Below are 13,775 nucleotides of genomic sequence, written 5' to 3'. Positions count from 1 at the left end.
TTTCAGTCTGTCAAAATTGAACCAAATTACCTTCCTCTTAGTACAGTAAGACAAGCTGTACGTCATGGCAATGGAAGTGCTTTCTGTATTTAAAACAATATCTTATGGAAAAGCAATGCTGGAAAGCATTAGAAGTCTTCCAAATTCAACATTTCTTCTTATGGATATAAAGCATGTATGGCATCAATTTTGAAACTAAAGCGTTTAAGAATGCAGCTCGTAGACAAAATGTGTTGCAAAGTAGGGTTGGGAGGGGGAATTCTATGCCCAGTATGTTTCATTGAAGACACTTAAAACAAGCTGCATATACTATATTTCTAACAAATATTAAAATCCTGATGAAATCAGGAATTGGCTTAGATTGCCAAATATATCAGCTCGGATATTGGGCATTTTCAAGCAAGCCATTGCAAACTTGACGTTTAGTTGGATGCCTGATTTTATTTTAGTTTTGTGACACTGCATTATATGGGGAAATTCTAGTACAAGTGGCAGAACCTGTGGTGAATTGTCATGTCCCAGGTAGAGCCATGAAGTTCAAAAGATGCTCTTGAATATAGTAGACTTGAAGACCTCCAACTAAAAAAAAAAAAAAACCTTGTTACTACTCTAGTCCTCAAAATAAATTTGCCGTTCATCTTATGGATTTAACATGGCAGTGCACCATTGGAAAGGAATGAGAATCCATAAGCCATGCAACCTATCACTAAGCCATTCCAGTCCATTCCAAGCCAGTGAACCTTCCACCACTTAAAGAGAAGTAGTAAAACTTGAAACACATTAATCTGCAAACCCAAGCTTGTGACTTTTCTGGGACCGGGACAGTTATAGGTTGGATAACCATTTTAAATCTGTTCTAGCTCTGTCATATCTATTTTAATTGTTGCAGGTTGATTACCTTCAAAGGCATGATGGTCCGAGGTACAGTTCAGACACGTCTGCATGGATAAGTGACAGCAGCTGTAACAGAAGGAAAGGTAAATTATATAATAGCATTGTAACTTTACAGAAATTTCCTTTTTTTCCATGCTCAAACTTTTGATCTCACTTTTTTGGGCGGGGGAGACCATGCCTGTTTTCATGCTTGAAAGCAGAATTTTTAGGATGCTTGAACAGAGTACTTTAGCAGGTTGGGAAGTGGCAAGGATGACTGGGAGGGACTTGGACCAAATGCATACACAGAGGCCATGTCTATGTGAGATGCACTAGCTCAGCTAAGAGTTCAGAAAAGAGTAGTTAAACTAGCACAAACTGCTGTACGGATGCTTATTTTGGTTTTTTAGTTCGCTTTTTTAGCTTTAATTTAAATTTATTCCTGAGATAATGAAGCTAAGCCAAAATAAGCCTGTTTAAAAGAAAATGTCCATGCTGCTTTTGCAGTTTAGCTTTAATTTTTAACCAGTGCCGCCACCTTTATGGAGATTTGATCCAAAATCATATGACTGAGCTTAATTTAATATCTAATGATCTTTGAGTTTGCTTTTGCTGAGGTTCTCCAACTAAACTGTGGAACAACAGACAAATGAAGCAAAACAGCTCAAGTTCTGTAGGTCATTTGCTTATTGTGTAGCATAACAAAGCCTACCTCTTTCACATCAGTGCACATTCCCTTTAATCAGGGGCCCAGCAGGCACAGGAACAGATGTTTCTAGTTTGCTGGGACAACTTGAATAGGGATGAAAGGATCACAGAAACAAATATCTTCCCCCAAAAAGCATAAAAGCAGATGGATTATTGCTCTGTTAACACAATTTTACCAAAAAGTCTCCAACCAGACAGTTACAGTAGCAAAGATGTGGGTTAACTTGTATGTTGGGTGAACTTCAAAACCTAACAAAGCGTAGAAAAGATGGGACATTCCCATTTAAAAGAAACTACATGAAAAATCTATACTCTAAAAGAGAACCTGCAGTAAAACATGGCTTGTTTGCTCTCTAAAATGCTGCTTTAAAAAAACTGAAATAGGGAAGCAGGTACTGCGAGTTTTTAGCTGACAAGGGTGGAGCATGTCACATACCAGTGTGACTCTTACTGTGTTGCGTGTTTTCACATTCTTTTGGAATTGTCATTTAAAAGTATGGCCCCCAGGGGATTACGTAGCTGCTCTATTCCCTATCAGAATGTAATAATATTGCTTTGTAACTTATCTTGACTACTTAAAGATATTTTGACATGAGGAAGAAAATATTTACTATCTAGGGTGCACTATTAATTTAGAACCCTGTTTTACTCTAGGATTTGTTCCTGCACTGATTTACTTTTTCCCCCTACATGTCTAGGACAGTATAGTGGATGCAACAAAAAGTTGTGGCCAGCCCACATTCCTATTCCTTATATCAATAATACGTGACTCTGGAAAAGTAAAATTAATTAAAAGATCTCCATCTCAATTTGCTGTTAGGATCAGTATTAACATCTCTAAGCCAGTGGTTCTCAACCTTTCCTCATTACTTCAGGAGTATGATTTGTCTTGCATACCTCCAAGTTTCACCTCACTTAAAATCTACTTGCTTACAAAATCAGACATAAAAACACAAAAGTGTCTCAGCGCACACTTACTGAAAAATTACTTACTTTCTCATTACGGTATAATTATAAAATCAATTTGAATATAAATATTTTACATTTCAGTATATAGAGCAGTATAAACAGGTAATTGTCTGTATGACGTTTTAGCTTGTACTGACTTCACTCGTGCTTTTATATAGCCAGCTGTAAAACCAGCCAAATATCTAGATGACTTGATGTACCCCCGGAAGACCTCTGTGTACCCCTGGTTGAGAACCACTGCTCTAAACCACCACTAACTGGAGCCCAGGGTCAGGGTTAAGGTCCATCTGGGAACTGGGAGACCCAATTTTATTACCAAATTGGCTACAGGTGATTTTTTTGTGGCATTGTACAAACCACTTAATCTCTGCCTTTTGTTTCCTTACCTATAAAAGTTACCAACCTCACGGTGGTAAATGACAAAGCTGTTGAGTGCTCTGAAATCCTCTCATGGAAGGTTTAGTACAGAATTAACTTTATCTGAGTCCAGGGCTCAAAAAAATCTTGCCAGTGGCAAATAGGAAGACAAATTCCTAGCCTTAACGGCTGTTAATACAACCATCAAAAGTAAATCAGAGTATGTTTGCAGAATCTGAAAAAGTACTCAACTGCTGCTCCATTTTGCGGTGCATCTCTAGCGTGAAACTGATATTTAAAAATGTTTCAGTGACGGTAATTCCAAACTTTGTGGGCGAACAAACTCTTAAATTGACACTGTTTAGGAAAACTTAAAAACATCAGCAAAGGTAGACATTGATCCTTCCCTATAAATTACTCACTCTCCTCAAACTTCTGTTTCTGGCATTAAGGAGCAGACCTCTTTCCTTGCTGAATCCTTTTTCCCACTTGCATTAGTGAGGGGACTGGAGAGTTGAAGAGATGGTATGTTTATTTCTTCTAGGGGCTAGGGAAAGTGAAACTTAATTTACAAAAAGCCAGAACCTTGATCAGAACATGAATTTCCCCAATCAAGAGGAAAGAGCCAAGTTAGTGGTGCAGTTTGGACTGCTTGCCAGGCTTTTGCCAAGGCATCTTGCTGGTATTGCTCACTTCATCTTTCATATAATCTGGCTTAATAGATTTAATTCTCTAGCTATATTAAATGTATTACAAAAATTGTCATGTCCTGGTAGAGTTCAGTTACTGCAATGAGCAGTTATACTCTTGGCAATTGAACAACTCCTAATGTTTTGGATAATTGAGCTGCTGCTTATGTCAATAAATATCTTGACTTGTCATCTACTGTGTACTGGACCGGTTGTAATTCAAAAGATGTTACATGTAAGCATTGTGTGAGGTCTACTGCATATACATAATTTACACTCACGTTATTTTCCTAATTCTTTCCTCCAAGAATGGCAGCTGTGCTAATGAAGGAAACCATTGCAATGGGCATTAATGCAACAAGTCATTTGCCTCTACTTGAAACAGTGTTCTTATAAATAGTGTCTTGATGATCCAGCTGATATATTCATCACTCCTTGTAGTCATGGTTGTCCCAGAATGCACTAGTATGCTTAGTAACTGTCCTAATGTTGCAGGGAACCAAAGTCACTTGCTGATCAAGTGCAGATCATTTCATGTGTGGGGAATGAATTAGCAGATGGCCATGTAGCTGTAATGTTTTTGTTCCCACAGTTGTTATCAGCAGTTCAGTTTGGTCTGAAAGCTTTGTCCTATGTGTTAATTAATTCAGTAAGTCATACCATTTGCACATTCCAGCTACAATTAATGCAAGAGCTGTGCATGTCTTGGGTCACACTCAATGTTCCAACCTAGTGGCTTTTGCCATCATCTCTTCTAGTGTGAAAAGGGTGCTGAAGAGCATTCAGCTTCTTGAAGTCCAGCCTAGGCCTAAACGTATTCAATTACCACTTAAGGAGAAGAAACTACATTTCCTCACTGTTTTGCAATACACAATGTACTAACACATTTCCTTTCTTCAGTTACAGAGTGACTGGAAGAAAGCGGTGGAACAATGGATGCGTGTTGGGAAATCTGAGGATAACTAGTGCAACACACAAATTTTAACCACCTCTAAAAGTGGTCTTGGCCAGCATTCAGCGTGTGCAGATGTTAATGTTAGGTTTGAAGAAAAAGGTGTTGATTACTATTTTAGAGCTGTTCTTGTTGGAGCATTGCTGCATGAAAGGTTACTCCCTCAGATGTTACCATTAGTATCTCCTTTATAGATGAAAAGTGTGAACTAAGTGGCTATTGTCTGGCTTTTGTAACTGTCCACTTCCAAGAAGTAAGTGGGTGTACTAATGTTGATGCTGCAGCAGAACAAACATTCCTGTGCTACTGTTAGGCCTTGTCTACACTGCAGAGTCTTATCCTGAAAAGGCAGCCTTTGTCAGCAAATCTGTGGAGGTGTACACACTGCAGTGCCACTTTTGGTGGCAAAGTTAAAGCAACAAAGTGTCAGTGTAGATGCTGCTGTTCCTTATATTGCCAGTACTCGCCTCCCCCAGTATTTTTCAGTGCCCGTCGTGACTGATCTCACTATTTGGAACTCGGCTGCCCTGCATGCATGTCCCCCATCCCTTTCAAAGCTCCAGGAAGTTCTGGAATTTCTGACAGTTGAGCTCCAGCAGCAAAGAGCAAATCATTAATGTGGAATGCTGCTGTCTCCTGTACTAGGAACATAGAGGCAGGTGTGTGCGTATGAGAAACTGCTGTGCAGAGCCAGGTGGGAGCTGATGTGTGCGTGAGGGGAAGAGGGAGGGTGTCTCCCTGGCTCAGGACTGGCTGATTCCAGCAGCTGTCTGAACTTAGACTACACACTCACACTCCCCCCTCCCTCTCCCCCCCCTCCCCCCTACACTTCAGTTAAAAAGCAGATGGCAATCTAGTAGAATGCCCAAGGAACCATGAGCTTGAGATGCTGTTCTGTGCCTGCCCCATGATACCTTGCAAATCCTTCATAAAGCACCCTGTGGCCGGTTGCACAGTGGGATAGCTATCCACAGTGTACTGCTCTGGGTCGATACAAGAGCCACTAGTGTGGATGTGCTGCACTGACACAAGGAGCATAGTGTGGACATGCAACAGCGGTTTAATTGAAGTGGCATACCTTCTGTTGATAAAACTGGGGTGTAGACAGCTTTAGTGAACGGTTTGCAGAAACAGTTCTGCTGAGCTGAAAATGGAACGACAAATCACTTAAGCAAAAGCAACTGCCCACTCTGGGAGGGAGGACTTGCAAACACAAGACCATTTTTATGTTTCAGGGTATTCTGCATAGGCAACTTAATTTTCCAACCTTTAGATCTTTTTTTGGGGTTAGGAGGCGGGAGAGTTCTTTCGTACTACATGCCACAATTTGACCTATGAGTTATGGTGGCAGTTTTGTAGGGAGTTGTCCACCACCTAACATAACTGCGTTTGTCCTCTAAAGTGAATTTTTTGGAAATTGCAAGAGCAGAAATAGATTTTTCCCTTTTGGGGCAGAGGTGTAATAGTCATGAACCTAAAATGAGATATAGAGGACTTCTGGGGAATGTTCATATCCATCCTTGGAGTTATTGGTACCCTTGTACCAGCTAGCATCTTTCATAAATGGTTACTTCCAGATGCGATCCTTCTAAGATGGAGCTAATTAGTTTGTATGGAATCTTGTCTTTTAAGTACATCTCCAGGTTGTCTGTATTGCATTTGTACTCTGTATTACGCATGTTTATTGCTTATTTTGCCAATATATGGAACAAGTGAAATCCAATTTTCAAGCATCAATAATTCTGTATGCTATCCCTCATCTTTCTCATTGGTGAAAATGCATAGTCATGGTTAATAAACTTTACATTGACTGAACGTGTGATAGATGCAAAGTGGTATAAGTGAAGCAGCTAAGCTTCAATTTACAAATACGGTCATTGAGAAGGTTCGTGCCTGTCCCTGACCTAGCTGTCCAGACAAAGGATGTTTTGAAATGAAGGTACTAACTTTGTGTGTGTGTGTGTAGTACTATACAAATTCTGAGTTCAACACTGCATTTTAACTAGATCTTACAGAAACAAGTGTAGCGGTATGTTGTTCATTCAGTTGGGGTGGGGGGACTAATTCTAAAACTTCTAAAGGTTAAGCAAAATATCCACCTAGTGTTCATTCTGTGTGCCCAAACTCCAATGTGTATGTTCCCTGGTGCGTAGTATCTACCTGTTATAAAAATCCAGCTTCCCCCACTTCTACAGTTGATGTAGGCATTGTGGATGCAAAAAATTTTCACTCTTTCAACTAGGCCAGGAGATTAGTGTGTGGGGAAGTTCTGGATGGTGGACTTAGCTTGAGTCTACACAATTTGTAGTAAGAGTGCTGCTGTAGAATTTTAGGTCATGCTTACCATATTGTACATGGGTTGTAGACTTTTATATTATGTATATTAAAGGTGCACAACTCCTGGAATACTAACAAAATCCAGTTTCTGCTTGGAATAGTGCTGATCTCTGATGGGAGTGACTACAGTTACATATAATACAATGAACCTTTGTACTATGTACTTTACGAGTAATTCTCTTCTAAATTCTGGTGCTAGTCTTAGCATTTCATAATTAAGCAAGTGTAAGGTTAATGGAACTCTTGAAATGTCTGGTTTTGAACGCATTTCTTAACTACCAAATAATACCTCAGCTTAGTTCTATACCTGCCTCTATTCTTGTACATGTTTTCTGTAGTTATGTAAAGCTGTTTAACAAAACTGACCATAATATAAAAAGAGAACGTGTGGGAATTGGGGAACAAGTTTTAATTAACATGAATAGTTATACCACACCCCTTTCAACTCACCTTGTCAGCTGACCACCAAAGTCAGCCCAATGGACTCTTGATTATGTTCAGTAGCTGTGTTTTCAGTACCCAGAATTCTGCTACCAAAGAATCCATATCACTAGTTTAGGTGAGCAACTTGAGGTGTGCTGGTGGGGCTTTCTTCGCTAGAGAGGGATGAGCACTCATGGAAGGATAAAGGTGGCACGCTAATCACTAATTTTTTTTTCTCTGAACAGGTTATCTTTAAAACTATAAAAATTCAGGGTCTGATTTATTTTTAAAACATGCAGTTGAATGCAAATAACTATGAAGGAATGATTGCTTATTGAGGCAATCATGGTAAGTGTGGATGCAAATTACTGGTAGGCATTGAAAAACAAACTCATGGGGTCCACAAAAAACCCCTGGCACTGCTATGCTTCCCCCTTAAAAAAAAAAAAAGTTGTTTGTTTTGTTTTTTTAAAGTCTAGATCCCTGGGTTACTACATTTCCTCAATTGTAAAATCTAGTTTGGAAATACTAACTCTGGAGAAACAGTTAAAGCTAGGTATGTTTCCCTTTGATGAACCACACGTTTAAGATAGACTGAACATCTTTTCGCTAGGCATTGATAATTCTCCTCTAAACCAGGGGAGTGTGTATTTTTGTGGAAGAATGATGTCTTAGTAGACAAAGGAGTGTTGTCAGGTTACCTTAAGTTCCAAATATAGGTCTTTAGGAGGAAGAAAAATTGTCTTTTCAACACCAAAGATTAAAACAGTACAATTATTTGCATCAGTTTTTAAACCTAGATACTATAGTTGTCCATAACACCTAAAATATAAGTCTCTCACACACATGATCTTGAGGCCTTGTAATGGGCCCCAGATTTGAAGCTTGCAGTACATGTTTATATGGCAATAGGCATGTGATTAAATTTTTACTGTCTTTGTGGTTTAGATTGTGAGCTTATTGATCTGCTTCGAAACTGCTACTAGTGTACCTGTTTTTAATATTACAAATCTCCAAACAGCTGTCATCTTTCTAAAGTAACCTCTCAAACATGTTTCCATCTCTTCCTTCCCCCATTAGTGTGTTAGACAATTATTAGGGTTAAAATACTTTGTGTCTTCCTGCTTACTGCAGTGTTGTGGCCTTAAAGCTTACTGGCTAAATAGGGCTGTTGATTAGAAAGTAAATTCAAGCCATCTTTAAAATAGTCGATAGGGGGAGTCATTGAGTAATGTTTCCTGAGACTCTTAGCTGGTATGCCTTTTTAAAATTGTCTGGTGGTCAGTGCTGTAAAAATTAACCTTAAAAATGCAAACCAGTTGTAAACTATTGCACTGATACCTGCCATAGTGTGAATTCAAACTTGATTATAAAAATCAGCATTCAACTATTCATTGCTCAGTCTTTAGAAAAGACATCTAGTTTAATGTAAAAAGAACAGGAGTACTTGTGGCACCATGCTATATGCATCCGAAGAAGTGGGCTGTAGTCCACGAAAGCTTATGCTCTAATAAATTTGTTAGTCTCTAAGGTGCCACAAGTACTCCTGTTCTTTTTGCGGATACAGACTAACACGGCTGCTACTCTGAAACCTAGTTTAATGTGCTGATCCCAAACTGCCGCACCTTTAGGTGTCAAAAGCCGCTGCCAAAACTGAAGGTTCTGATAACTTCTTTGCCAGGTCTATACTACAGGCCTATATCTGTATAATTACATTGTTTGAGTGATGTAGTTATACCGACTTAATCCCCTGTGGAGACAGCGCTATGTCAAGGAGAGAGCTTCTCCTCTCGACATAGTTACCGCCTCTCAAGGTGGATGATTACGCTGATGAGAGCTCTCCCTTTGGCACAGCGGTGCAGCTGCACCCTGTGCCACTGTAGCATTGTACATAAGGACAAGTCCTTTGCAGCTAGGTGTTGTCATTGCAAAAACAGTAGGAAAAGTTTAGAATAAAGTGGGACTCAGTACATCTTTTTAAAGTACATTTCATACCCAATTCAGTAAATAAAAACCTAACTCAGGCATTCTCAAAGTGGTGGTTGGGACCCCTCAGGGGGTCATGAGGTATCAGCCTCCACCCCAAATCCCGCTTGTCTCCAGCATTTATAATGGTGTTAAATATATTAAACTATTTAATTTATTGGGGGTGTTGCACTCAAGTTTGGTTCTGGGGCTGTTATCAGAAGACCTTTGAAAAAATAAAATAACAGGAAATGGAATAACATTTAAAACTGACAAGGTCACAACAGGCAGTAAAATGGGGTTTTACTCCAGTGGAGGATCACACTTGAAAAGATGCAGAGTCTGAGCTCACATTAGAAGTTCCAGTGTATTGAAGAAATGTATAGTTACTGAAATACTGCCCACTCTCCTACCATGAAAACGCCTCCAGGGAATGTAGGAACAAGGCCTCTTTGATACCTGGGAAAGTGCATTTTGGATGTTCAAGAGCCAGAGATGACTCCTGGGCCTTACTATTTTTGCCTCAGTCACTCAATGTTATCAGAAGACCAAGATGCAGCAGAGGTGATGTCTGCCACAAATCTCTACTCTTCAGTAATAGGAGAGGTGGCTGGTGGCTGGATTCCTATCTTCCAGATACAACAAGCAGTCCACTTTTCTCCATGCAAACTCTTCCCCATGGCAACACCCCTTGTCTGATGCTTGGCTTCCTATGCAGAATCTGGTGTCCAGTCACCCCCAACCTCTCCAATTTAGGCTTCCACTGTAAGACATTCATTTGCTCTCTTCCCTCCAAGAGATACTCCACCCAATAAGAAGTGGAAGTGTTGCAACTTCTTTCCCAATGAAGAGCGAGGAGCAAAGAGAGAGCCTTTCCCTAGCCAACTTTGCTTCAACTGCTGCGAAGGCTTGGTGGGGACAGCCTCAGTCCTCTGCTGAAGAAGGTGTACAGTACTGCCTGCCATTGCAAGAGATGGACCCTTTTTTCCATTAGAGAGTGACGCTGCCTAGTTTTGAACAGTACCGAAATAACCTGGAAAAAAAAAAAAGTAATGAAATGACAGAAGGGAGGAGCAAGACTCTAGGGCTGCTAGTGCTACTGGATGTTGTCAGATGCTACCGGTGTGGTGCTCTGCTTTCTCGGCTGCGTGCATGTGTTCCCTCTGTGTGCTGCCCCAGCTCTGTGCAGATAGCAGACCCGAAGAGACCCCCCAATAACCACAGAGTCTAGTAAGGTACGAAGGGACCTCAGCAAGGTTTATTGCGACCTTGCCACAATTGCAGTTCCCCGCAGATTACTTAGTCTACAGGACATACTACGAGAAAGTGCCGCTCGGCAATGGACTCAGCTCAGTCAGTGGCGGGACTTTCCACTGCCCCCTCGGCTGGAGAAAGACACCACCCCAGGGGATACATTCTTATACACAGGTACAAACAAGTTACACATCACTACTGACATATTGAGGTGCAACCCCTCTACATAGTAAGGTGCCGCCTCTCACCTTGTACATGTTGGTTCGATCAAAACAACTCTATCCATCATTTTACCCTTTTGTTCCTGTCATTGGGATGGGTCGGCCTGTTCCATGTTATCTGTGGAATGTTCCAGTATAGTGTGTGTGTGCTGATATCTGGTGTCCAGTACCTTTTAGGTATGTCTCTTTTTGCAGCATCAGCCCTTTCCTTACTAGCTTCTGTGAGCAGGGCCTGCCTCTGGCTCACAGCTTAACTTTGCTTTATGTTAACAAAGTCATGACCATTACTTTAGTTCAGGCCTCATACTGGTCCTCTGATACCAAGGTTTATATCTCAGGGCCTCCTCTTACTACACTGGACAGTCTTGTAAATGATCTACACAGCCTGTTGTGCCATCATTTCAGTGCCACTGTAGATCCATTTAACTGTTAGTGTTCCAATCTGAGACTAGACTCCCATATTTTCAGAGCTAAACAAGAAAGGAGGTACAAGTTCCACATGCAGAAACGATTGTGCAATTGTGTACCTGCAATTGCTTGGGTAACTGCATGCACATTTTTGCATGTGGACCTTAGTGGTTCAAATCAGATCACACTTTCCCTGAAAATGGCACCTGTAGTAGTAGGCCTCAGACTGCCAATTAGTAATTAAAACTTTATTTTCAAATAAAGCTTATTCCTGCTGAGTGTTTCTCCCCAGCTGAGCTGTCAATTACTGTTTTGAAGAAGATAGCTACAGGTATCCAGATGACCATTTGTAACTGACTTTTCCTTGATGAGCCAGATTCCCTCTGTCATTTTGAACCATGAACTTGTTACTAGATAGGATGCGGGTTCGGGCTCTGCTGGCGCAAGCTCTCAAGAAAACAACTATGAAGAGAACAGAAGAAAGGATAGCTGCCCTGTTCTAAATTACTACAAGGTCCCACGCTAATAGAATGAATGGACTTTACTTTCTCCCAGATCTGTCTCGTGAGTTCTTTATGCACACTGCAGCAGCCAGATTTTCTTTTAACTTTCCAGAGTAGAGTGGAGTAGTTCATATGTGTTTTAGAATGGTGTGTTCTGAGGAGAACTTGTTGAAAATAGTTTAAACTTTTGTTTCCAGTGGAAAATGTGCTAGCTTCTATGTTGTTTTGTGAAACTTCATGTTCTTATCAATATTTTAATCTAAAATGTTCATTTATCATTTTTTCTGTGCTCAAAATAACTTGAACAGTGATATTTTTAACAAGGTGTGGGTATTTAAGATTTTGAAAATGGAAAAATTCAATGTGTTCTGTAAACACTATGTAAGATTTGTAAAAATTGACACACAAATTAAACAAAATTATTTCAAAATGCTTTATTGATTTTTTCAATTAAATTTCCAAGCTCTTAATTGTTGACTGCAGTCCTGATTCTGTGCACACTTGCAAACACTTAAAACATATGCATAACTTTACTCACATGTATTTCTATTGACTTCAGTGGGACTGTACACAAGGGTAATTACATCCTTAAGATCTTGCAGGATTGCTCCCCTATATTAGGATAAAGTATTCAGATAAGATACCGATGGGTCTGATATAAATATCTAAACACAGAGAGGATATTCATTTTTATTTACAAGCAACCGTTCAATACAAAAGTTCTACTTACTTTCACCATATTTAAGCACAATAATAAAGGACCTGAAACCATTTATACAGCCACAAACTTGTTTCTTCATTTAGAATGAGCAGAGCTTCTGTTTTTTAAAAAAATCACACGTTCAGAGGCTTTCAATGCAGAATTAAAGGTTGTTTCAAACTTTCTGCAGTCGCTAAAAGAGGCAGGAAGATGCAATCACGGATGTGGGTTAGAGCTCGTAGCTGCACTAAACTTCTGCAGTGAAGGCAGAATTCTTAACGATGAATCCAGAAGAGCGAATTGTGACATGGCTTATTTCATTAGGAGTTTTAAATTCCCCCAAAAAGATGATAGGTGATCCAGAGCAGTTCCTGAAAGTTTCTCTGAAAGATGGAGTAGTACTTTGCAAATTGGTTAATCGGCTTCTTCCAGGACATGTGGAAAAGGTAATTTCTTAAGTGTATTTTGGTAGTCACTATGGCAGGAGCATCTTGCCACACTGTGCTGCATGTCTCTCATACTCTGAGAAACCAGAGCACGATATTTTACCAGCAGGCACTGTTTCTAATGACTTTTTTAGAGGAGGGAAGAAAGGAAAGATGCCATCTGTGGTTCAGAGAGACTTCAGTATTTTATCTTGTGTCAAAGATACTGTATTGTTAGTTGGATATAATAAAATATAAATTTGGATTGTAGCTTTTTAAAAATTCGTTATCTCTTAGAGAAATTTTGTCAGCAACAAGAAACAAACAATCAAAAGCATATTGTTTGCATTTACAATTGGAATTGGCTGAAGTATGCATGCCTGGTGTAAGTCCTGGCATGACTTTCATGCATGCTCTTGTACTTGAAGTAGAAATATTTATTTACTCAACCAGAGGCCATATCTTCAAGTTTTAGATAATGTATCTATGACTTTTAAATATAATGCTTGAATTTTAAAGACAATTCCATAAAGAATGTACTAATATCTTGCTAATCAGGAAAAATAATAAGATAGAGAAGGGACTCATCTAGGAATAAAAGTACCTTTCATCGGTGCCAATTTATTTGGTCTGGCCAATGCATTTGCAATGTTTTGAAGCTGCTAAACCAAATCAGTACATCGTGTTATAGTTTTACTTGGTACGTAGGCAGACAGTTCAAATCAGCAATAAGTAATTGCAAACAGAAAAGCGGAAGGAGCTTGATGGGAGATAGGAAATGGCAACACAGAGGACAGGCTGTCAGTAAAACTATAGAAAAAACAGATTCCTCCCCATCCTATAAAACAGGAGCCTTTAAAAAAATAACCTGAGCTAGCTGGATATATATCTCCATTTATGTATGTAGTGGTGGTTTTGGGCAGTGTACTGGTAAAGGTCAAGCTTCTCAGTATCACTTAGGGCAGTGTCATATGCTGACATTCAAAACAAT

At 39.7% G+C, this 13,775-nt stretch overlaps 1 protein-coding gene across 3 annotated transcripts in view; it reads left to right on the top strand.

Moving 5' to 3' along the window:
* Window positions 1–12,368: 12,368 nt before the first annotated feature.
* The window catches only part of ARHGEF6 (Rac/Cdc42 guanine nucleotide exchange factor 6), a 57,979-nt gene continuing 56,572 nt past the window's right edge, over window positions 12,369–13,775 (top strand). The window contains exon 1 of one of the 3 annotated variants that reach the window (XM_054039765.1): window positions 12,369–12,805. In XM_054039765.1, the coding sequence (XP_053895740.1) occupies window positions 12,641–12,805 (165 nt within the window). In that variant the 5' untranslated portion in view covers window positions 12,369–12,640. The remainder of the gene's footprint in view (window positions 12,806–13,775) is intronic. The other 2 variants (XM_054039763.1, XM_054039764.1) reach the window with 2 other exon arrangements.

The sequence above is a fragment of the Malaclemys terrapin genome, chromosome 9, assembly GCF_027887155.1.
Source record: "Malaclemys terrapin pileata isolate rMalTer1 chromosome 9, rMalTer1.hap1, whole genome shotgun sequence".
In the NCBI taxonomy this organism is placed as follows: domain Eukaryota; kingdom Metazoa; phylum Chordata; order Testudines; family Emydidae; genus Malaclemys; species Malaclemys terrapin.
Note: the sequence above shows the minus strand (reverse complement) of the source record. Positions and strands in the feature narration are given on the sequence as shown.